The sequence below is a fragment of the Anopheles arabiensis genome, chromosome 2 (assembly GCF_016920715.1).
Source record: "Anopheles arabiensis isolate DONGOLA chromosome 2, AaraD3, whole genome shotgun sequence".
Taxonomy (NCBI): domain Eukaryota; kingdom Metazoa; phylum Arthropoda; class Insecta; order Diptera; family Culicidae; genus Anopheles; species Anopheles arabiensis.
The window spans coordinates 110290884-110315742 of NC_053517.1; the positions used below are offsets into that span (position 1 = coordinate 110290884).

General features: G+C 48.0%; 1 protein-coding gene across 6 annotated transcripts in view; it reads left to right on the forward strand.

The window, feature by feature from the left end:
* Window positions 1–239: 239 nt before the first annotated feature.
* LOC120897691 (lysophospholipid acyltransferase 1) overlaps window positions 240–24859 on the forward strand; it is a 28481-nt gene continuing 3861 nt past the window's right edge. Inside the window, exons 1-5 of one of the 6 annotated variants that reach the window (XM_040302722.1) lie at window positions 240–592; window positions 1585–1851; window positions 23967–24190; window positions 24253–24592; window positions 24665–24803. In XM_040302722.1, coding sequence (XP_040158656.1) covers window positions 1753–1851; window positions 23967–24190; window positions 24253–24592; window positions 24665–24803 — 802 coding nt within the window. In that variant the 5' untranslated portion in view covers window positions 240–592; window positions 1585–1752. Of the gene's footprint in view, window positions 688–1584; window positions 1852–7565; window positions 7668–21220; window positions 21561–23966; window positions 24191–24252; window positions 24593–24664; window positions 24804–24859 lie in introns of those variants that run through there. The other 5 variants (XM_040302723.1, XM_040302725.1, XM_040302726.1 and 2 more) reach the window with 5 other exon arrangements.

Consider the following 24859-nt stretch of genomic DNA (forward strand, 5'->3'; position numbering starts at 1 on the left):
GAACAATTTTGCTAAAATGAAAAAGTACTTTTAAACCCTCTTTTCATCAGAAGTACTTTGTAATAAAATGAATTTGTAATGTTTTTGTATTTTTCTCGCCATTTTACACAAACCAGATGCGTTTCTTAATTTTCGTATCAATTTCCCCCTATTATTCGAGCTAATCTGTCATTCTATCTGACATGAGGCAACCTCGCCATAGGTACACATTCACAGAACGAAACAGCAGCGAACACCACCACCAAAGCACAAACATCAGTGAGCGCTGCGAGACGGGTGTGAACCTGCAAACCTAGCCTCTTCCGAGCGGTCGTGACCGGAATCATGAACCATTTTCGATAGTCGGTCGGGTCGAAGGTGCAAAAGAAAACGTAAAGAATTGCGAACAAAATCAGTAACAACGCGCGTTTGTGTGTGTGTGTGTGTGGGTGTCCGGCAAAATTAATCCTCCCTTTTTAGCCCACCAATCTGAGGGATTGTCCCACAGCCGAGCGAACCGGCCCAATTCCGTGCAACAACCCAGTCGCCTTCCATAATCGTGTGTTCACACGGGCGCACGGCAACAGAGAGCGGTGTGCCGCAGCATCTCGAAGTAAGCGCATGTGTCACGGCCAAATTTTACCAGATCCACTCTCCTCCTCCTGCTTCCCGCCGAGACGACCAAGACACGACGACGGTCGTTACGGGGTAGTTTTTTTTCTTTCATTTTGCTTTTTATTATTATTGTGTGTCTGTGTGGGGGTGGTGTAGAGTGAAAACCACGGGCACCAAGGGCTTTACTAGGTGAACCGGGAACGACAGGTCAGTGCAATCGAGTCGAAAGACGTCCCCGCGAAGGAAGGGTTCAAAGCCCTCGCCGCCAAAGGCTAATCATTCTTCCATTCGCGACAGAAAAGTCGGCAAAAGCAGCAGGTGTGTGTGGCTTACTGTGTGCGAGTGTGTGCGAAACGCGGGAGTGTGTGTTGTTGATTTGTTGTGTTGCATTACATAAAAAAGAGCAGATTTTGCTGTAAAAGCTGGAGAAGAGATCCTTTCGCACCGTCCTTGCGAATTGCGACGCACAGGTGTGTGCGTGAGTGTGTGTGAGTGCGAGCGTGCATTTCCTGTTGTTCGCAGCAGGCGCTGGCTTCGTTCCATTGTTGTGTCCTCGCCTAGCCCAGCGTTGTGTCAGTGAGCACGCGGGGCCATTTACCCCATACCTGGCACCGCACTGGTTGCGCGCGTGGGAGCGAACGGAACGGAGCTAGATAAATAGAGCACCCGCGCACCCCACCCCACCCGTCGCTCAGGCAGGATTAGTAGACAAAGGCGTGTGTGAGCGAGCGAGCGAGCGGTAGTAAGAATAGAAGGGCAGCCAGGGCAGGTGCCCGTTTCGCGCTTGTCATCGGAAATCATCCGATCTCGCCCAGAGCCGGTTTCGAGCGTGTGTGTATGGGTGTGTGTGTGTGTTTGTGCGATAGTGTGTGAGTGAGTGTCGAGACGCTGGGGGAGGGGGGGATTGTGCATTATCGTATCTTCCACCCCTTCATATCTACCGTGTCCCATTGTCCAGCTTGAATCGCTTATATCGTGTGCCCTTCCCAGCAGGCAGTAAACAGTCGGCCAGTGAAGAGGGCAGTCGTGCCGTGGGTTTGAGACCGCCGGGCCCGAAGACTCGCAGACTCGCTGACGGCGGCGAGCGTTCTACCCCCATCCACCACCACCACCACCACGCCCACCCCACAAACGGCGTGGCAGCACAACATCAACAAGATGCAACAAATAGCCACCATCATCGGGGCGAACGCCTACTACGATGGAAGCCGCGTGTTCACCTGGCTTGCCGACATGTGCGGCCTGTCGGTTGATTTGGTAAGTGTCCCTTTTTCTTTCTGCCCATAAGAAACAAGCAAATCGATGGGCACCTTCTGTTTTCTTTCCTGTTCCAATACGATGCAGAGATGCGAGTGTGTTAGTGCTGTGATTTGAGTTGAAATAATTAACCGCCGCAGCTCTCGGTGTGTGACCGCTCTGTGTAAACTACGGTGCACCACCCCAGCGCAAGATGTCGACGAAAAAGCGACGGGAAAACGATTTCGGATTTTTTTTTTGTGTTGCTTTCTTTGCTTCCGTTGTTTTTCTCATCCTGCTCTGTGTATGTGTATGTGTGTGTCTCAGTGGTGCTTTTTTCCCCGATGGTGGGGTGTCATTTTCACTTTGCTCTCTCGCCTTTTCGGTGGGACGCGCGAGGGGACTTGCAACAACACAGCACGGCACACCACAGCACAGCGACACACAATCATCTCCGCTTTTCCGATTGGAGCTATCTTTAGGGTGTTGCTGGCTTTACTTGGCCGGCATCGATTTTTCCCTCAATTTGCCAGCATCGCAAGCAGCAGCAGCAGTAGTGGCACGAGATGCTCCCGAGACACAACACTGTCAGAGGAAATTCCGGCGCTGGTCGTTATGGCGGCGGTCGAGCGGTCGGTTTTCATTCAAAAAATGTGCCAAAGTAAGCTGGGGGAGGGGGGAACATTTCGACACATCGTTAACTCATAGCTTGCTCTGTCTAATGGTTCATAAAGTTGTTTATTTCTGTCTCTGTTTATATCGATAAATCTTCTGTTCAAACTACTGTTCCGTAAACATCAAGCAAATTATCACACAATTACCAGCTTCTTCGCCACTGAGGGAAAAACAAATAACGCAAATTTAATTTTTAATTACCAAATGAATGATTTCGTTCTTCTTCATCGGGCAGAAAGCCTTTCAAAAGCTCGGCAATTAATTTAAACAATTCATACAACAATACAATGCATTGTGAAGCACCTATTTGAAGCATTATTAACAACAGTTCAAGCTCAAAACAGAAAAACACGTGCGACGACCTAGGGTGGGTTTCGTGCATTTTCACACCTTTTTCTTTTTCCCCATCCATCTGAAAAAATTATCACAAATTTGCTAAAAACCTCCACACACACAGAGGCACATATAGTGAGGGTAGTTTAACAAAAAAACACGCAAACCCCTGACACAACCTCTCAAAGGTGGCAAATTTGTCTTTCAATATCTAATCATTGCAACGACGCAAGGTTTTTTTCAACTTCAAGATAAATGGCTTTGCACCCGACACCCGGGAACTCTCGCTACTAAAACGAGTAAGCAGAAAAAAGGGCGGCAAAAGCATTTTGGGAGAAAAATGGGTTCACATTTATTATTAGCGACAAGTTTATCAACTGTCATAAATTAATCAACGGTTGATAAGTTTATCATGCTGTTTGCGTCGTTTGCATTTCGTTGTGGGCATTTTTTCTCTCTCTTTCTCTCTCTCCCTATCGTGGTTGGGCCAGTCAATGACCTTGCAAAATTGGTGTGTATGTGTGTGTGATCGTGATAAGCGAAAAATCACCCTTAAAACATACGGTTGTGCTGCGCACGAGGCAGTGTAAAGAAGGAGGAGGAGTGTTGTACCCTCTTTGTGCTCTCTAATCAACTCGTATTCGCACTCCTCCCAAACAATCTCCCGAGCCCGGGTTTGGGACGTGTAGTTGATAAATATGACCTTCCACGGCCACTGCTGAGATCCACCTACGACGCGCGGTTACCTCACACGAAAGCAGCGGAGCAGCCGGGCCCGAGTGTATAGCTCTAATCGAATAATTTATGCATCACGCTAATCCCCCGACGAGTGGGGAATCACTGGAACTTACACTGCACCAATGTAGTCGGCAGTCGTCGGGAGTAGTTTCTTTTGCAGCAACAGCACCAGTTAAGCCTCTTAAGGGAGCGGCGCGAGTCCTTTTCATCGTCCCAAGACGAATGACAAGCGATTCTCGTCGCTTTATCGTTCTGCAACTTGTGTTCTCTGCTTTGCTCGCTGTCACGCCCCGCTGGGGTGAAAGTCGCGAGGGAGGAAGGACGCTTTTGTGCCACGACAAAAGAAAAGTCATCTGGCAAATCCGCCACTGCAATGCGTCCACCCGCGAGTGCTCTCTGTTGAGACGACCCTTTTTTGTGTCTGTGTGTGTTGCCGCCGTCGTCTTTTGTTGATGAGTGAGATGAAGGTGGAAGAAGGATCGCAAGGCATGCCCCCCCCCATCCCTCCTCTTTATTCAGTTTGAAACTACTGATGCTTTCGATTTCATTTTTGAATATTCCCACTGAGACGACGACGACCCACGATGTCGGTGTGGGGGATGACTTCTTCCTTTTTCCCCGGCGTCACGCGAACCATGACGATGCGCATCGGATCAGCGAAAGCTTCAAACAAAATGCTCTCCGTGCTCTGTGCTGCTGGTCCTGACAGGGGAATTACTATTCAACGATTACTATTAGCTTACACACACACGTGCACCGCGACATTGTAGCGAAAGGGGGAGGAGAAACTTATAATTAACTCCAAAACGGTGACAAACGTGTCGGTTTTGTTTGTTGGGGAGAGAGTTTTGTTCCATTTCTCAAACGTGTTTAGAAACACAACTGCGCAACAATAGAACGAATCGGAAAGGCCCTTAAGTCGTCCTGACCGTGGTATAGCTACCTACTGATTAAACTATTCGCCCTTGCCAGACACATCATTAAAGAAAAGCGCGCGCTTTCACGAGGGAGACACACTTTCTCCAACCCCCGCGGCTTGGGAATTTTTAATTTCTTTCCACCCCCTTCCATGGGCACGGCGCATACCTCAGTGACCTTTGCAGCCCTGGCAGACCCGAACGAAAACTACTTTCGATTTTTCCCGACATTGAACTGCCCCTTTAGCTCCGAGAACAAAAAAAAACACAAGTCTACCACACGCGACCCCGTCCCGTTGCGTGGCGCTTATGTCATAGCCGGTTGGATTTTGTTGCTGCTGCAAAAAAACGCCCAAATGTGGGCCAACATTGATTTTAAAGTAACACAAACCCGTTCGACCCCCCTGCCATCTGTTTGTGCTCCATCCCCCACCATCGACTTTGGGTTGAGAAGGAGCAAAAACACTTTCAACACTAAATCCATCACAGGCGGCGGCGGTGGCGGCGTTGAGCCGTCCAATAGAGTTGAAGCCACAGGTAGTAAAACGGAAAAGGGAGAGAGACGGCCCAATAGAGTGTGAGAGTATTAGTGCACTGTGTAACCATTACGGGCAAATTGTGACAAGGTTATTGTGCAGTTGTCGAAACTGTCGAGTCGCGGGATACTTCTTGCAGTGGCGAAGTTTGGCAGCATAAAAATGGCCATCGTGTGCAGGCGCTGTTTGAGCAATAAAGTTACAAAAGTCCTCCGTGTGTCCGTCCGCGGTGGTGTGTGTAAAAGTGTGAAGAGCGCGCATTTGGCGCTTTGCTGCGGTGTGTTGTAAAGACGAAGAAGGGCTATAAATGTTCTCCTACTGGGGAGAAGGGGAACTGTTTTAAGTCTTATGACTGACGTACCGACGACTGAATAAGAAGGTTGGTAAATGACCCCTCGGGCGTGTCTCACACTGGTGCAGAGCAAGGGTATTTTGGAGTTCGAGTGTTGGAGGACTTCTAGCACGATGTAAAATTCTAACTAGAATTGTGACAAATAGTTCATTCACTTTGAAGACTCTCCTCCACTTTACAAACAAGACGTGTACAGTCTGAATGGTTGTGTTGATCTTACAGGGTTTTCCAGGAGTTCTCATAGCTGTGGTACACTTTATTGACTCTTTCTTATGTGAATCGTTCCTAATGTAATGGGAATTGGACTCTATAGCAAATCCAATAGGAATTTCTAAGGCGCTTGTCCAAAAAGGGTGCCAGAGTCCAATTTTCACCATATGAAGTTCACTTCCCACAAGATAGAGTCAAGAAAGTGTCCCACAACTGTGACAACCCCTGAAAAACCCTGTATTGCAACAATTCTGATGAATAAACAATTGTCTGCAACAGTCACTGTATTTTCACTGATTCACTTGAGTTTAATTATTTCATTTCGTACAATAATTGAGTCATATTGACCGTCCGCCAGCCGCCACAAGCAATGAGATGATTCGCTCAATCTATTGTGGCCTTACGTTACAGTGCGATCGAATTACATCACCGAAAGTAACAACATCGTCACCATCACCAACACACGATCCTCATCATCATCATCATCATCATCATCATGCTCACCAGGCCGGCAGCTTCATTAGCATTATTTCCTTCTCATCAGCACACCACCGTACGAGTGTGCCACCGATTAACCACGTTACATTCACGTGGCTTGCGGAGGTAGCAGCCACTGGGGGGAGGATATGAATGTCCACAAGATGCAGATGCGCCCGAGAGGAAAATCGTCGATCGCGCGCAATCGTACGATACTCTCTTTCTTGTTTTTGTTTTGTTTCTTCTGCTTTTGCTGCTGAATTTTGTCATCCAAACCAGCAGTCAGCGGTGATGATGGTGCGTGTGGGGTTGGTGATGACGGTGGCATTGAGAATTAAAAATAACAGTTCATGAGTTCACCTTCGAGGTGTTTTTTTCTTCTTCTTACGCGCTCGGAGTACTCTACACAACACCGTACAGGGAGAGCGGATGGACATGATCTCCACTTCAGCAACGCGTGCGGGCCGGGCATCGTACGATCAGCTGCTCGCTCGCTCGCACATGCGCTCAAGTGTCGGGGCGGTGCGGTGCGTATTGCCGCGTGCACGTGGACCTGGGTGTGTGGGACTGTTGGGCTGTGATCTGTCGCACGTGATGTCATGCCCGTTGTATGTATACTGGCTGGAATGCCACGGCTTTGCGGTGATCGGTTGCAGTCTTGCCGCCGCCATCTTCTATTACCATCTGGACGTTAATTTGAATGCGCCAACCATTTCCATCGTGTTCTTGTGGTGCGAATGATTTCTCTTGCTTACAGTAGTCACCTTGAACCTTTTGGCCCTCTTTAACCCCTCTCACCATTCCCTCTGTTCTTTGTTGCAAATCGTTTGTTTACGGTTGGGCAAAGATGCATCATTAATGCAACCAGGTTAGTGCGCGAATTGATTAACATTTCGCGCTACAAAAGGGGCTTATTTTACGAAAACGGGGAGTAGGTAGGCGACAAAAACCCAAACACACCCAAATGTGTAACTGATTCATTTATTTAACTCGTGGCAAACACTCTCACACACACACAGGAACGAGTGGACCGGAATTTAAAATAACTCAATGATGACAACAACACACCCGACGTGACATCACACTGTGTTCGGAATAGGTCACAACTCCTCAGCCATTCGCTCCAGCGTTGTGGGTATGACTAATTGAGTGCACCGCGTTGGGGGAGAGGGAAGGGATAGAATGTTTAAAGAGGGGGCTTTAGAAACAACAAAAGGAAGGGGTTGGAAATCGAACGATGCGTGTTTGAGTGTGTGGCGGCCACTCGCGATCTCGCGTTCCAAAACAAAGCACCACAACAACACACGCACACTACCACTACCACCACTAGCAGCAGCAGCAGCAGCAGCGGGGCCTGTGTATGGGTGTGCTTTTTCCAAATGCAGCGATCGCGCGTGCCACCAACCCCATCCACCACCACCACCAACCCCTTAAGTTAAGGTGTGTGTGGCACGAGTGTGTGGCTGGAGGCGGTAGCAAGTATCGAAAAAGCGCGTTTAGTATACGCGTGGAAGTCTTGGAATTAAGCGTTCGTTTTGAGACAGGCGGTGCAGTTCTTGTTGCGTGTTTCGTGTGTGTGTTTGTGTTGTTAATAGATAAGTGCGTGTGATTTAAGGAAACTTTTGTGCGCGTTAAAGTTTGATTTTCAAAGCACAGACGACTCGGTGGGCACTTGTGACGAGAGGAATAAAGAAAAAAGCCCGTCTAAAGGAGGGCAATCAGCTGAATAGCCAGTCAGTCAGTCGTGATTGTTGATGCGTTGTTCAAACCAGCGCAAACCAGACCCGGGCCGGCCTTAATTGATGTGGCCAGCCCCGTGGCGGCGGCGGCCCCCTCTCTCTTTCTCACACACTGTTCAAGTGCATCATTCGCAGTGCAGCATTTCCCTTAATTGCCTTTCGCCCGTTGGTTGTGATAAGGCGCGTTGTGCCTCGCGGAAATACGAATACGTGGCTTTTCGTCCCATCTCGTGTCTTTGATTTAAACAATTCTCAAGTACTTCTGGAAAAGATAGTGATGATTTCGATCTTATAACGAAGGTTTGTCCTCTTCTCGCCGCGATCGATAAGATTGTTGATCTGGAAGTCACCATTTCCTGCCCTGTCTCTTCTATGGGGCAGAACTCCACCATTTTGTATTAAAATGACAACCATCGCTGGTAGTTTTCAGTGCGCTTTGCGATTTCACTCCCGCCGCCGCACAACGCACTACTCATCTTCTTCGGGCGCGTTTGTCGCGTTTGTCGCGTGAGGCGCAAAATTTAATCGATGACATCATCGCTCTCAACACTCTCAAAAGCAAAAGCAAAAACAACACAAAACACAAAAAAAGGTTTACCAACGAAAACCGGATGGAAGGAGTCGGCGGTCCGTTGGCCCAACTCCGGTAATGTCCCGCCGTGCGAATGTCACGCCCCGGTGTGTCTGTGTGCCCGTTGACTTTTTTGCGTAACGACGACGCGAACCCCCCCCCCCGCCCCTCTCTTTCCCCGCAAAAGCCGCCCGTTTTCCGGTGTGTGTGTGTGTGTGTCTGTGTGGAATATTTTATTTATATTTGACCGAACGCCGCGAGCGCGCGCTCAAGAAGCAAACGCTTTAACCCGAAAACGCCCAAAGGCAATCAAACGTACCAACGCCGATAAAATGTGTGTGTGCGTGTGTGATTGAAGGGTGGAGGAGGTTATTGGGGGGCTGCTGTTTTGACGCTTGTCAGACGCCAGCACGCGACCTTTCCACGGTTGTTTTTTGGAAAGCGGTTCGTTAATTGCGCAAATGTTTAAATTTTTGGCCCTGATTTATGATTTCTCGTGCGCAAGACTCTGGTGAGGAGGGGGAGCAGTGGGAGTCGCTTGTAACTTAGAATTTTGCACTAACATAAAAGTACACTTATGGGAGGGGGGGATGAAATTCCAGCACGTAATGAAGTGGGAGGTTTTTGAAATGCTCCACTCACGCCCGCACTCCCTTTTAATTACACACCAAATCAATACACGCGAGATTGATCGGGCGTTTGCAAACTGCCACCCACACACAAAACTGTTGGAAAAATCCGCAGGCGAAAACCGTAAAACTAACACACGCCTTTGCTCCTTCCTCGCCCTCCTGGTACGCGTTTCTGGAATTCCTACACCAGCCCCAAGGTTTGACACAGCTTCCTTGGAAAAGTGCAAAACCAACGCAACCCCCAACCAGCTGACGAGTTTCACACGCATTGTGTTTGGCATTGGTTCACCAAACCCACCCGCTCGCGCACGCCCGGATGTGTGTTGATTTTAGTTTAGCAAGCGGTCGTTCATTATTATCGTCGTCATTCTACTACTATCATCATGTATGCAACATTTTCCGACCCAATTCCTTTTGATTGTGGTTCTGGGCCCCCCAACCCTTCCCCTTCGTTCGACGGGAGAGGCTTTTGGGTGCGATTTTTGCACACTCGGCACAAAGCGGACGACTCTCCCTTTCCCCTTGTAGTTGTATCTCATTATCTGCATTGCATTGCGATTAAAACTCGCTATCTAAAATTCAGGTGTGTGTTAGGGTTGTGTTGGTTCCCTATTTCCCCAAGCAACAAATAATTAGTCACAAGCAGCAGCAGCAGCAGTAGAAGCAGTATGCGGTGTTATCAGTTCTAATCTAAATTCTCTCCCCCCTTAAAGTCCACTAGCTCAACTTCGACCTTCCCAGTGCAAGCCGCCATCGAATGTGGGGCGATTTCGTAACCAATCCCTTTGTGTCCGTCAATCAATGTCATCCTCTTCGTTCGTTTGGTCGCTCGCTCGCCTGCTCGCTAGCTACTAGCCTAATCACCATGTCCGGCTTGTTGTGACCGGCTTTTGAAGTAGATAAGCTGTCTAAATCGCCTCGTTTTCCTCTAGTCTGCTCAAAGAAAAGCCTCCTCCCTTGCGTTGCCTGCTGGCGCTTGCCATTTTTACCCCCACGCGGTGGTGAATGAAGAAGCAGAGACAAGGCAGTAGTCGTCACTTTAGTTAGAGTCGTTCCTATTCTTTTTGTGTCTCGTTGTTGTGCGAAAAAAAAAACAACAAACAAACAACGAGTGTGTAGCGCGCGCTTTGTGGTGCTGCCGGTGGTTTAGAGCTTTGGATGATTTTATCCTCTTTTATTCTTTGTGGCCGTCTCTAGTATTTGGGATGCTTTTTTCCCTCCATTTTTTGTCTGTTTTTGGACAAAAGCTTCCCTTTAAGAGTTTGTTTAATTTCCTGTGCTTAATGCAGCACTGTCGCTGGGCCGTTTTCCTCCACTCCCGCTGGAAATTGATATTGTTCGCTTTGCTCCTCATCCCTCCATTTGGAATGTGTTTAAACAAGCGCCACCAAATCGATGTTGTGTTGTTTTTTTGTTTATTGACATTGACACACACAGACCGCAAGGATCGCAGTAGTAGTAGTAAGGGTGGGTCCACCACCACCACCACCAGTCGTTAAATATTCATCAAGACTTTTTAGCGAAGGAGCCCTTCGATTACACTGTGTCGGTTTTTAACTCTGTTTGTGTCGTCATCCGGTCCCGTTTTAATGGTTTTGCCTTTTTGGTGGTCTTCAAAATGTGCTTCAAGTGTCGTTGGAAAATCAATCCTCGCTCTCCCTCTCTGCCATCTGTTGACGTCACGGAGTGGGGCGGCGCAGTGTTGTGGTTTTTTCATCTCCTAAGAAAACTCCTGGAGGGTGGGTGGACTTTATTTTATGATTTATTTTGTTGAGGAGCTCACTCAGACGTCCTTTAGCCCTTTTTTGGGGTGGGGGGAGGTGAACAGCTACAGCTCACTATCTGATACGACCTCTCGGCGATAAACCTCTTCTCTAGAACGACTGCTTCTTCAGCTCACCATACGTTCGACCAAAAAAACTCAGTCTAAAGGCTGTTTAAAATGTGCCACTTTATGTGCCTAGAATTGCGGGTGTGTGTGTGTTTATCGTTCCCAAATAGCAGGCAACTTCTTCTCTCTCTCTGCTCCTCACTGCGGATGCGAAGAAAATGATTAAAAATGTATTCGACACAGCTCGTCGTCGTCCTTTGAAGATGGCGTTTGTGTGTGTCCTTCACGATGAAAGGGATATCTCCTCCCGATGAAAGGGTAAACCAAAAAAAAAAACAGCTTCACTGCATCAACACACACCCACTCATACATAAACCAGGCAAACAGGCACTGAAAAAGCGCACAGTTTTTGAGTTTTGTGCCCGAAAATATAAAAAAAAGACACCAAAACACCTCGACACAGGCATACAAGGGGCTGCAGGGGGCTGGGCTGGGAGAATGGTCGGTCATTGGTTCACCCACCGAATTGCGGCATTTTTATATCGCATAGCGATTGATCGACGTGTGTTTCTTTCCATTTTTTCAACAAAACTCCCCCATTCTGAAATTCTGAATGACAACAGCTGCAATTTTTCTGTGTGGCTGGTGGGTGGTGGTGGTGGCGTTGAGTGTAATGTGTGTGTGTGTGTGTGTTGCTCCCCAGGACGATAGAATTTGCAGACAGGCAGGCAGGCAGGCGATCTAAAGAGAATGAGGGATTTATTTTTGGCGAAGGGAAATTGTGGGGTTTTCCCCATTTCCCCCTTTTTTTGGAGTGTTTTTGTGGAGGCAGTAAAAGCTCACACGTAAAAAGAAAGCACTTCTTGGGCACACTATCTAAATCTGGATAATTTGTCCTAATCAATTGTAGTGTATAAGAGTGAGAGAGGGGGAAGAGAGGGTGACTCGTACTCCCTTAATTTGGACGCTTCAAGTCTAGCCACCGTCTAGGAAGTTAGTTTATGGTACGTTTTTCTTCTAGTTTGCTTTTCCTCGTTCTCCCAATGCCGGACGATAAAGCGACATGTATAATTAGTACTCACACACAGAGGTAGAGAGAGTGAAAAAGAGAGAGAGTAAGCAAACGTTTACCGAAGGGCGTCTCATGGTCGGTGGCACTTTGGTTGGTTGTTGCCTTCCCCGGCCGGAGTTTGTGGAACGGGTTGGAAAAGCCAAGGCCAGTGTTACCGTCGTTTTTTCCCGCCCTGGTTACTACAATCTCGTGCTGCCCCCTCCCCCGCTCCGTTTTGTATGGTTAGGGTAAAAAGCGCCTACCCGAGCAGTCCTTGGGCGGTCCGCTCCCCAGTCCCTAAACATTCCTCCCAACATTGACGCACACCACACAAACAAGCGCTCGTTATAGACGCCCGTCCTCGTTGTCGTTGGGTCCCATATATACATATCTACACAATTTGGAGGTGTTATGGAAACGGGTTAACTTTTGACCTTCTCTCCTGTTACCCCGTTTCGTTCTTTCGTACGGCAACGGTATGAATTTGCGTCGGTTAAAATGCCGTCCTCCCGTTAAATGAGAAGCATCGGCGTCCCGCAAAAAGATGCACTTTAGGTCAGCATTCACACACACACATACACAAACAAAGGAAGGAAGAGGATACGGGGCGGCAGCACATATGACATAATCAAATTCATATGCCCACTTTTCCACTGACCGTGTGCTCTTCTGTGTCCTCTTCATCAATCCATCTCAAAGGAAGGGAAAAACTCAGCCCCGCACGCACACACACAGCCTACACAGCTCCTCCCCAAGAAGGTTCGTGTTGTTCGTTAACCTTCTAACCTCAACCTCATCAATGTCACCCGATTAAATGCTGCTGGTGGTGGTGGTGATGGTGTGTACACATGCGGGAAATGTCGAAGCACGAAGCAACGGAATAAAAAACCCCCCGAAAGGAAACCAACCCAGCAGAGGCACTAAGAAGGAAATGGAAAAGCTGCTGTGTGCCTGTGGTCGGAGCGGAGGAAAAACAAAACTGTTGATGGGCGGGCTGCTACTTGTACCGAACGTTCCGTCCGAGCAAATGATGGGATGGGAAGAGAAGCGAAAACGATGAATTAATGGGCTTTCGCTTGGTTGGTGGGGAATTTTCCCCCGGTCACACACCCAGGCAGGCACCGACAAGCATTTTGCCCCGTGACGTGACTTTTGATGCGATGAAATGAGCCAACCACGAAGAACTAGGTTCTAGTGCCATCTTTTTGGCAAAGGTAAAAAGGCATTAATTTTTCGAATGATGGTGTCCTACACGAGGTGACACCTTGCCAATGGTTGAAATTAATTCATTTATGGTGTGTGTGTACCTTTCATGCTCTCGGTGTGGCCCATTTTCTTGTAAAGTTTCCGTTGGTTATCAGGTTACTGTTGTACACAACTCCCCTTCCAATCATTCATCCTCAAAGCTCAAACCAAAGGAGGGTGACCTTCACTCTTGGAAGTAGTATGCTTTTACTTAACTCCAACCGATGGAAAGCCTTTTTGCGCCTTGCTACACTACTACGTACGCGGCAAACGAAATGGAGAAACGGTGTGGTCCTATCGATTGTTAAAATAGGTCAATCGATTTGCATGCAAAGCTTTGTAGTAGTGTGCGGGGGACGAGACACCGTCTTCTACATCCTGCGAATCAAAGGCCTGGCTAAAGTACATCCTTGCTGTGCGTGTGCTGGAGACAGAGCAAGAGCGAAAGAGAGAGAGATAGAGAGAGAATGAATGATCGAGACCTAAAGAGAAACCCCTTTTTCAGTTGCCTTTATTATTTGCTGCAAAGTGGTGTATGATCCACCTCTTCTCGAGTTAAAGTCATCTAAGGCTAGCAAAGGACCACCCTTGGCAAATCCCAATCTAAAACACTTCAACCTTACAGGGCCGACACACTGTCGGAAACATGATTAGGCAGTGATTTTAAACGTCTAATTGCCATCGGGTCATTTTCAAACTTCTCGCCTCCCTTCCTTGGTGGACGGCCATTTGCCATTGGGGGGTTGGTTGAATTGAATTTCCCAAAGTTTAAGGTCCGTTTTGTTGGCCTGCGCCTTTTTGCTAGCAGGCCAAAAGTTTATCGAACTTATCAAATATGAATCCCCATTGCTATCAATCAACCATGCACAGACCCAGCACCACCCCTTCCATGCTGCTGATGATAGACAGAGGGATTGGGCAGAATCCGGCGTGCTTATCCCATTTCCTGGGTGTGTGTGTTTCTAGACAAGCTTTTGGGACGTGGCCCGTAGTTCGTTCGCTCGCTCGTAGAAACTTTGACCCAAACTTAATCCTTCGGGGGATTTCCATTTAGCAAGAGCGCGCAAGAAGGAAGCTCGCTTTTCTTTCGCACACAGTTTCTCGACCATTTCGGGCTTCTGGTTATGGTACAAATGTTCAACACGTGTAAAGGGAAAATTGGAGTACACGCACACGTACCACACTACCTGGGTTACAGGATTAATCTTCATTATTGCGTTTATTGCGTTTCATCTGCACGAAAGCGAGAAGAAGATCCTCCTCCCTACCTACCTGGTGGTGGTGGTGTGCGTTATATCCTCTCACTTCCAACGCTTCTTGTGATGCAAAACCACACCGCACCAAGAAGCCAGGGAATTCCAGCGAAAACCAACATTTTCCCGGCTCACGGCAACGGTTGTGCTCTGCTTGTACGGGATGAGCCGCTTGTTATTTCTTTCCCTCCTTTCCACTCATCAGCTCCGAGCTCCGTGCGAAGCTCTTTCGAGACACACACAAACACTCACACAGTGCAAGAACCTCCTGATGGAAATTGGAAATGGTCTGCCATGTGGCTGCTGATGACTCCGGTTTTGGGAGGGAAGGGGAGGACCGGGAAAAGAGAGCCCGTAGGGGTTGTTCGCGCTGACTACATTATCCTTTTGCCTTCCAAAACTCTCTACGCTCATCCTAGAAGGTGTGGCGGCGGCGAGAAGGACGCGTGCGTGAAGAAAATTCAAATGAAACTTCCATCCTTCTTTTCCTCTCGCACTCGCTCTGTCTCTCTCTCTCATTGCCTTGGCGAGACACACTGTCCACTGACGAGCTTTCTTTTAGCCCCACGGCTCCTTTGCCGGCCCGGCAGCGCCAGCAGTTATCACATTGAACGGGGGAAGTTTTGTGACTCTCTTTCCCTCCTCGTCTCTCTCTCTCTCTCTCTCTCTCTCTCTCTCTGGGGAGACTGTTGCCCTCGCAAACTGTTGAATGGTAGACGAAAGGTCTGTTACGCGAAATTATGCGAATCATACAGAGCGTGTTTGATGGCTGTGGAATCGCATGGTTATGAAGAAGTCGCCCAGAAGTACTTGCGCCATGGATGTTGAGGAATGGGAGCAACTAATAATGGTCGCCTTGCGTTTTAATTTCTGAGGGGGTTAAATATGATGAAGAGAATCAGTTTATCTACATCATCTACTAGCTTTTCCAAATATTCCAATGTTAGTTTTGTTAGCCCCAAGAATGGTTTCAAGTGAAATAAAAGCTTGCAATTGGCTTCATCAAAATGTGATTTTCTAATATATCTGTTGTTGTCTGAACAATTCTTTAAGGTCAACGTTTCCCACCTAAAAAGGTCCAGGTCTCAAACACCAATCTAAAAGCTCGAGTTAATCCACCATCACCACCACCACCATCTAACAATGCAAAACTCGGCGTGATCCTCGTCTGAAACGTATTGCATAACACACAGCACCAATATGTTACTGTTCTTTTGGTCCCGAATCCTTTTCCCTTCCTTCCCTCTGGTGCTAAACAGAGGCCACGGACGCACAAGAACGCCTTTAACCCCACTTCGATGCGCCAGCACGCCCTGTCCTGTCCAGGCTAGAGATGGAGCTAATGAATTTTCCTCCATCTCAACCCTTCCATCTCCTCCTCCTCCTTCTTCTTCTGGGGGAACGGAAAGATACACGCAAAAAAAGGACTCGATGAATAGTAATTTGGTTCGATGTGAAAGCAACATGTCATTACTTTTTTGACACCGCCAAACGTCCGGAGGGCCAATGTTCGAAGAGCAAAAAAGGAGGACACGCAGAACGCACACACACCACAGATCAGAGATGAAAGTTGAACTCGAACATAAGGATGCGCGTCTCGGTGGCAGACGGTGCGATTTCTAAGAGAAGAACCATCATTGCCAGGCCCTGCTCCGGCCCGTGTTCTGGCCTGCGCTGTCCCGCTCCATTCGCAACTTAATTATCATTCGGTCCGCTTTGCGATTCGGACGAACTTTTACGACCTTATGGCACGCAACCACACCACCAGTTCTGAGGGGGTAGGTTGATTGTGAATGTTAATTCGAAAAGTGGCATCTAAATATTGCCCATTTGCTGCTTCTGCTGGGCGAGCGTGTGGAAGCGGCAACAAGAGAGCGTAGATAAATTAACGCACCCGAAATTGATCCCAGTGGACCGTTATGGAGTAGTAGATTGAGTGTAGTGTGGACACAGACACACACACGCACACATTCGTAAATGGGACAAAAGGAGTTGACCCCACACACACACCCAATAACAACACCTGTTGCATACTTTATCGCTTGAATGCGTTTATGCTTGCCATAGAAGTTGTTTGTTTTTTGCGTTCGGTTTAAACTCCCATGAAGCAATGCATGAAAGCAGCAGCAGCAATGGTATGAAACATTAATTGGTCGTGGAAAATGGTAATTTCCAGAGCAATGTGAATGGCTTGGCAAGGCCCCGTGGTAAATAACAAAGTCGTTCAAATGATATGATATGTCGTTACATTTATATGGTTGGCTCGACTTTGTGTGTGTGTTGCTTTATTTATCATTTCAAATACATTTTTATTTGCTCAACAGACGACGACGACGACGACCACACTGTGTCTGTGTCTCTGAGGAAGGGTAGAATAAAGCCATCCAATGATTTTAACTGCATTTTTTGGCCGGTTTTTGCTGGCGCACATATTAAGGGGTGTCCTTTTGGCCGCGGCGGGCCATCACCATCAAAACCATTGTCAACCATTTCGAGAGTTGACTTTTATGATGACTTTTTGGTGGGTTATTCCAAGTTCTGGTTCTTTTTTTCTTACACTGTCACAAGAACCTCTCGCCCAGTTGTTGGTGTTTGTTTACAGAATTCCGATTCCCCCATGCTCTGTAATGCAGTGGGAAAAGCGAGCTGCTGTTGTGGCGGCGTCACAAGAAAGCGAACACGACCAGCTGCTGCCACTCTTGCCTTTCGATGGCGACGCTTTCCACGATGGCCCGCCATTTTGGCACCCGAATCCTACTCCCAAGGGACACCAACGCAACAGATAGACGACGACGACGATGGCGACGATGGTGACGGCGTAGTACTACTACAACACTCTAGCCTCTGTGAAGAAACACAGCAAATGGGGAAGGATATAATATCCTTCCCTACACCTTACCTCTGCCCACTCAAAACGCTTTCCTTGCGTACTGTGTGTGTGGGTGTAGGCGGGCGTCACAATTCCATTTCGTTTCGTCTTTCCCTGGTGGTCGGTCGGGTGCTCCGTGAAATTGGCGAATTTCGGAACGAGCTACGATTAGATTAACAAAAGCAATTAAGATCTAAGGCTTGCCCGAGTTCCCGCCACACACACACACACACACACACACACACACACACACACACAAGCAGCAATTGGACACGCTCGATATCGCATAACGCACATGATACAGGGGGCACAAACGCAACCACACAGTCGATTTTTCCTTCCCGTTTTCCCGTTTATTGTTTATTGTGTTTGTGTTCGGTAGGTTTTAGCCCGTCGATCCGTTTTTATAGGACAAAAATGCGGTTTCGGTTAGTTTTGCAATTATATATTGGCGATGGGGAGAGACCACACTCCACATACTCATACCACACACAACGGTAACGACGACCACAACGACGACGACGAGACTTCAATTCAATTCGCTGCTTTTTGTATGGTGTGTGTGTGTACTAGTGATGGGCGGGTCGACCCGAACCTATTGGGTGTCGGAGCCATCCTTAAGCGACCCGGAGTCATTCGGGTCGACCCAAAAGGTACAAGTAGGTTCAGTAGGTGCAACGACTCCGGTAGGTGCAAGAAAGCATAAGCGACTCCGACCCGTTGGTGCAGAGAGTTCGGGTCGGGTCGAGAAAAGGTGGGTTCATTCCGACCCGCGGGTGCAGCGAGTTCGGATCGACCCGACTCATGAGTAGGTGCGAGAAAGCACCCACTGCACCCACGGGTCAGAATCGATTCCGACTGGCTCGCTCCCGACTCCGGGTGGGGTCGTGTAATGAATCGTATAACCCACCACTAGAGTGTGTACTGTGTTTGGGTGGATGTACTTCGGCACACACACAACATAAAATAGGAAAATTGATATGACGCCGTCGAGGAAAATCGATTGCCGCCCTTTTGTGTTTCGCAAATTGTTTCGTGTGAAATTATTTATCATTATTGTTATTCAATGTGTCTCCCTCGGTAAGTTGCACTGCACGTCGCTGCTGTTATGCCTTTCTCTCACTCTCTCCCTCTCTCACTCTTCCTCCTTCTCTTGGTGTGCAAAGAAAGGGTTGTGTGGGCGCGTTCTATTTTTAAGTATGTCGAGCTTTTTTCCCCCGAAAGGAATGGCCTAATTTTCGTCCGTTTATGCTTTTAAGGTCCTGTGGTCCTGCTGTGTTGCTGGGCAATAACGGGGATAGTAGCATTCTTACTAAAAAGAATAGTTCAATGCGGGGATGAATTTTCTAATGCTCCCTGCTCTATCCTAATGTCAACCTTTGGAAAATTTGGATTAAAACGAACTCAAAAGATCGCTTCAAACATTGTATGGTGCCGTGACCAGGAGGATTCTGCTTATTTTTCTAAAAGCTTTTCCATGTACTTTTTTCCTTTGAGTAAACAACCGAGAATAAAAGTGTGTTCTCTCCTTGAAAAATAACAATATCATGTGAATCCGACACCCACACGTCGGCGTATTGCATGGTTTTTTTTCGTTCTGTTCGTTCTTTGTGCGGTATAAATTTCAACTTCTCTCCACTAACCGACCGCTAGCCCTGGGCCATAATTCATACCCAATCGGCACACACACATACCCACGCGATCGACAGGCCATGGAATCGTCACGCGCGTACCACCCACTCGGTCACCACCCCTATACCCTACCCCCTCATTTTCACCCCAATAATAATGCAGGCCAGCTTAACCTTTCCATCGGAAAGTTGATCCGCAATCGACATTTTTATTTTGCAGCGATTGGTGTGCAGGAGCAGGAGCTTTTCCAATTCATATTGAACTGCTTCGCTTCGATTGCATGATTTCGAAGACCTCTCCTACAAAAAAAGGAAAGGGTCAAACCCACCGCCACGACGGCGGACCCTTTTGTAACGCCGCTTCCATGGTGGAAAAGGAGGAAAAGAGGTTCACAACACCACACCAGCAGTGTGCATGTGCGTGCTCCGGTAGAGTGCTGCAAATGTTTTATTTTTTGGCTTTGATATGCAGTATTTCCACATCATTTTAATGATGGAGGAGGGCAGCAAACAGCAGCACCACAACCCACCCACACGGACCACCGCGTGGCCCAATGGCGCTTAAAAATGCAATACATATTTCGAGTGGCGTTTATCGTCGCCTTGCCGATTGGAGGAAGGACGGTGGTGGCCCCAACGCAAGCATATTTGGATGTGGCGGAGATTTATGTCGATACCGAATTGGGAAAGGCATGATGGGGTGATGATGTTAGTTGCACCACCTGTCTAGTGTCTGTTTTTTTCAACCTGTCTCAAATCACCGCCTGCAGAGAGAGCAGAGAGAAGACCTTGGAGCGGAAAGACATTAAAATAATATGCATCAACCAGAACCTTCATTTCAGTTGCGGGTCATTTGCTGCGCACTGGCTCAAACGCTAAACGCTCACTAAATGGATATTTAATTACAAAAAACGGAGCGCGTTTTAATAACGTTTTTCCCGTAGTAGTTTTCGCTGATTTTGTCGCTCAAATTGAACGTGATGAATTGTTTGCAACGAAGCGCAAAACACAAACAATTCGCAAGAGGTGGGCTGAAAAACGGATCTGACTGCTGATACGAGCACTGATAGAGTGAACGAGAAAGAGAGATTTCGCTGTCGTATGAATCTTGTATTTTATGAAGCATTCTTACTGTCGTTGTCATCCCTTCCCTCCCCGCGCCAAATGGCCTCTCTAACCCCCAAAGGTTGCGTCTTTGTGTGTGTGCTCTATCTTCGGATCGTATTTCCGGCTCTCCAGAGTTGGGCAAACAAAATTCCCCCAACTCATGGGGGGCAAGAAAACATCATCCCCTTCCTCGCACCCATTTCATGCTGTTTGTTTAACTTTCATCGATACGGATCTTCCTGTTACTGCTGATTTTGTTCTTGTGCCATGTAATAGTTGGGTGTCGATTACGCAAACGAGCGTCTTTCCAATCCTCTTGTTCCGTTTTTCCCGGATGATCTCCACTCGACCGACCGAACGACCGGCAGCTAATCCGATCCCTCCTTTGGGGGTAGGGAATAACTCTTCTTGGGATTTTTGTTTGTTTTTTGCAACTAAACTGTGCGCATTTACTGAGCGCGCGCTCTCCGATACTTCTCTTCCTCCATAAATGTCATATAAATCACAACGAACCAAAACAACAGTAACGCGCTTGCTGCCCTCTTCCTTTGTGCTCTAGTGATGGGAAAGGATGGCAGTAATCCGGAGTCAATTGCGATCCAAATTCAAAAAAGTTGGAACTGACTCCGGGAGCATTATCTGGAGTCATCCGGAATCGTTGTCTAGAGTCGGCCTCCGAGCTACTTCAACTCCGCCCGACTCCAGCCGGCTCTGGACGACTCCGACTCCGGACGACTTTGACTCCACACGACTCCGGATGATTCCGGATGATTTCAGGCGACTCCAACTCTGGGAAGAACTAATGGTTATCTGCGTGATATCATCCGGAATAGTTGTTTGGAATTATCTAGTATTGTCTGGAATCGTCCAGAGTTGTTGTGTGTCGGCTTCCGGGCGATTCTTACTCCGGACGACTCCAACTCTGAAAAGAACTAGTTGTTATCTGGGCGGAGTCATCCGGAATCGTCGTCTGGTATCGTTCAGAAGCGTCCGTAATTTTCGGGGACGACTCCGGAGGACTCCAGACGACTCCACGTGACTCCAATTCCAGACGGTACTAGTGGTTCCGTTTTTCCCGGAATCGGAATCGAACTAACAGTAGCCCAAGTCGGATCGGAGTAGTGGGTGCGGTTCAGACATCACACCTCTACTGAGAGCGCTTCTTCTGTAACTAAAAACCTCCTACATTCTTTAACCCCTGTCCTCTCCCCCACACTCAACAGCTCATCGATCATGGTGGGAAAGTTCGCCCGTTAAAGTCCGCCCCCAACGGTGGTGGTGGTGTTGGCGGAACCCGAATACCACCCAAGAAGTTTATAGTGTGTAGTGCAAATTCTTTGCAAATAAAGTTGAACAGATCAAGTGCCTTGTGAGCTGCTGTGTGCTGTGTGTCACACATTCCGTCATCATTCCGTTGTTCCCCTCGTAAGCTCCCCCACTCCCAGAAGGAGGTCGTTAGATGTGATGGAACGGTTGGATGCCCAGAACGCCACCGGTGGCGAAGGTGACCTGCTCCACGAACGGATACGAGGCTATCTCGTCGAGATTGGGGCAATAAAATATGTAAGTTTAAAACACAGCGGCGTAATTAAAGGATATGTTGGTGAGGGCTCTCGGTGTGTGTTGTTGAGACTGAAGTTACTTCAGTGATTTTGATCGTCAATTTAAGTATAATTTTATGTTAAAAAAAGGAATACATTTTGCAACTAAAACTCACTTCCGAAAACAACTCTCGCAAATCGTAAACTGGCTCAAGGTGTTGTGTGCGTCTGCTGGCATGTCGCTGCTGGCGGCAAGCGCTTAACCTTCTCCCCTTCCCTCTCCTGTTCGCCATGCGCCAATGCATTTTGTGCTAGTGCACGGCAAGCAAAACCCGCTTTTTTTTTGTACAAACACGTGCTTAGCTTCACTACTTATGCGCTCACCGAACCATGTCTCTCCAAGGTCTCACGCCCCAAGTCCAGTCACCACCATCGTTAGAGCTCTTCTAGCACGTCGGAAAACTATGCTCTGTTTTATGTCCCTTAGAGAAAGAGAGAGAGAGGAAGAGAGAAAAAAAATTAGCCCTTAAGTTTACTAGCTGTGCATATGTGAATGCGCGGCAAATATAGACAAAACGACCACCCCACATCTTGTGGGCAGCTTAACCCGCCCCTGCGCGCACGTTGGTTGGTGGCGGCAGCTCTATCGTTTAAGTGTGATGCGCTTAAACCCGTTTTTCTACACAACCCCGTCCGTACCGAGCTTCTCGCATGGTGGTTCATGGTCAAGGTCGATCCAAGCGCGGTGAGGAGAGAAATCTAACCCACTAAGCAGCACTCCGGCGTCGGGTATATCGGGCGACCACACGAGCACGTAATAGGGCTGGATTTGCGCAACACACACTCTTTGCGCTTTCGAGATGAGCTCACCGTTTTGGAACAAATGAGAAATGGTTGGCATTAGTCGTTTGTTTGTTTGTTTTTAACTTATAATTGATGTATTAATGCTATTATTTGAAGCAAAATGGTTTTTAATTACAGCTGATGTCTCTTTAATTTAGTACGATAACGATCTTTTAATTGTTCTAAGTCTTCATTTGGAGTTTTCAGTTGAAAAGGACTTTACTTTATTTTCCACTCAAAGAGTCCGCAAAGCATTTGAAACGTTTGCTTCAACACCCATTGGCAATCGCTTGAAAGTTCCTATTCTACTAATGCCCTCGCTTCCTGTTCTTTGCGTATTGACCTAATTATTTAAACACAACAGTAAAACGAAGCGACCAATGCCGAATGAGCATTGTGTTTGGGCTCAACGTTAAATCCTTGACCCCGATCCGATCCGCCCGTATCCAAGCCCAAGTATCCGGTCTTTCCGGATTTTCCTGGATTCGGATTTTGTTTACATTCGGTGCCAAACTCCTCCTTCTCCTCACCTAAACGTTTGTGGTGTGCCACACAGCTGGATGGTCGCACGAGGTTTTTTTGTATTAAAATCTCCTTTGCGAGTTTTGGTGCCAAAATGGGGGCCGGAAGCAAGGTGGTGGGTACCACATTGTGAGCGATATTTAAACACACACACTAAAGCGCAGGTGCTGTGGCGCTGTTTAATTTAAATTTGTGTCGAAATATGGGTCATGTAAGAAATGGTGGTCCCACCTTCCCACCTATCAGACGTGCACAAATGAAACCGTAATGAAGGAGAGTTTCTTGGCCTGCAAAAGGAACGGGGTTCGTGAAGCATGCAGACGGAGCTGAAATGGGAATATCATCAGTCCTGATAAACCATAATTCCGCCACTTCAATTGGCTTAACCTTACAATTGGATTACATTTACTTGTCTCTCACTCTCTCTCTCTCGTGTCTGAAATCGCTTAATAGATGGCATCATCATCATCTTGCCGCCGCTTCCTACTGGTCCATCCCTCAGGGCTTTGGCACAATCTCAGCATTATCATACGCGCGAGCCAACAGTTCATCACGCGGATTATCATGCGCTTTCCGTGATTGGGCTGCTGGCTGGGCTGCCAGGAAATCGCGCGCGAACTCGTTGAACTTGTCCCGTGTGTTGTCTGAGTGTGCCCCACGATAATCAACGTGTATGATGGCGCGACACCGAGTGTGTGATGGTTTGTTTGTCTGCCCCGTTGCCCTGCCCGTTGCTTATTATTAACTGGTACTGATAGCATCGTTGCAGGAGAGATGCGAGCGAAATTGATAAGTGACCCGCTTCTTTTGTTGTTGATGCCTCCAGTTATGTTGTGGGTCAAGTGGAATTTGCACTCAACTCAACTCAATCTCTGCACAGATAGTACGGAGGGCTTGATTTGTGTGTTTATAGGTTCTTTTCTATAATATTGATGCTTGACGACTGAATGTTGTGCCTTTTGCTGTGCGAATTGCATACTTGTAGGCGAATTGGATTGTGTTGCATATCTTAAGGCGTTTTTTAACTTACCCTTTCCCAATTTCTGTTTCCTATCGATTGCAGGTTAACTTTCTCATCACACAGTTCCTGGCGCTGCTGCTGGCGTCAGCCTTCCGCTCCTACCTGCACCCGTCCAAGGTGTCGGCCAGCACGCGGCACGCGATCGGGCTGGTGATCGGTCTGTTCTTCGGTTACTTCTGCTTCGGCCAGCAGGCGATCCACATCGCCGGCCTGCCCGCCGTCTGCTATGTCGTCATCCGCACACAGAACCCCCAAATTGTCCAACGGTAAGGAAAAAACGCTCCAGAATAACACACAAAACTAACTGCTCGCTTGCCCTTTTGCACAGGCTCGTCATGGTCGTGGCACTGTTCTATCTGTCCTGCATCCATCTGCACCGGCAGTACTACGATTATGGGTCGTACTCGCTCGACATTACCGGTCCGCTGATGATCATCACGCAGAAGGTGACCAGCCTGGCGTTCAGCATTCACGATGGTTTCACGCGCGAGATGAAGGATCTGACCCAGAGCCAGCAGCAGCACGCGATCCGGAAGCTGCCCTCGCCGCTCGAGTTTTTCTCCTACACGCTCCACTTCCAGGGGCTGATGGCGGGCCCGCTGGTGTTCTACAAGGACTACATCGACTTCATCGAGGGCTGCCACATCATCAAGCACACGTCGGCGAGTGTAAGTAGTTGGAGAAGAGACTTTTAATTATTGGCGTTGACTTACTCTCGCTCTTGACTCTTTACCCCACAGGCAAAGTACGACATCGAGAAGAAGATCGTACACGAACCATCGCCGGTGAAAGCGGTCGTAAAGAAGGTGATTGCCAGTCTGGTGTGTGCGCTGATCTTCGTGAAGTTTGCCACCATATATCCTATCAAAACAATGAAAGGTCAGTGTCCCCCCCTCCCCCCTCGATCGTCTCCAATCATGCCCACTAACATTGCG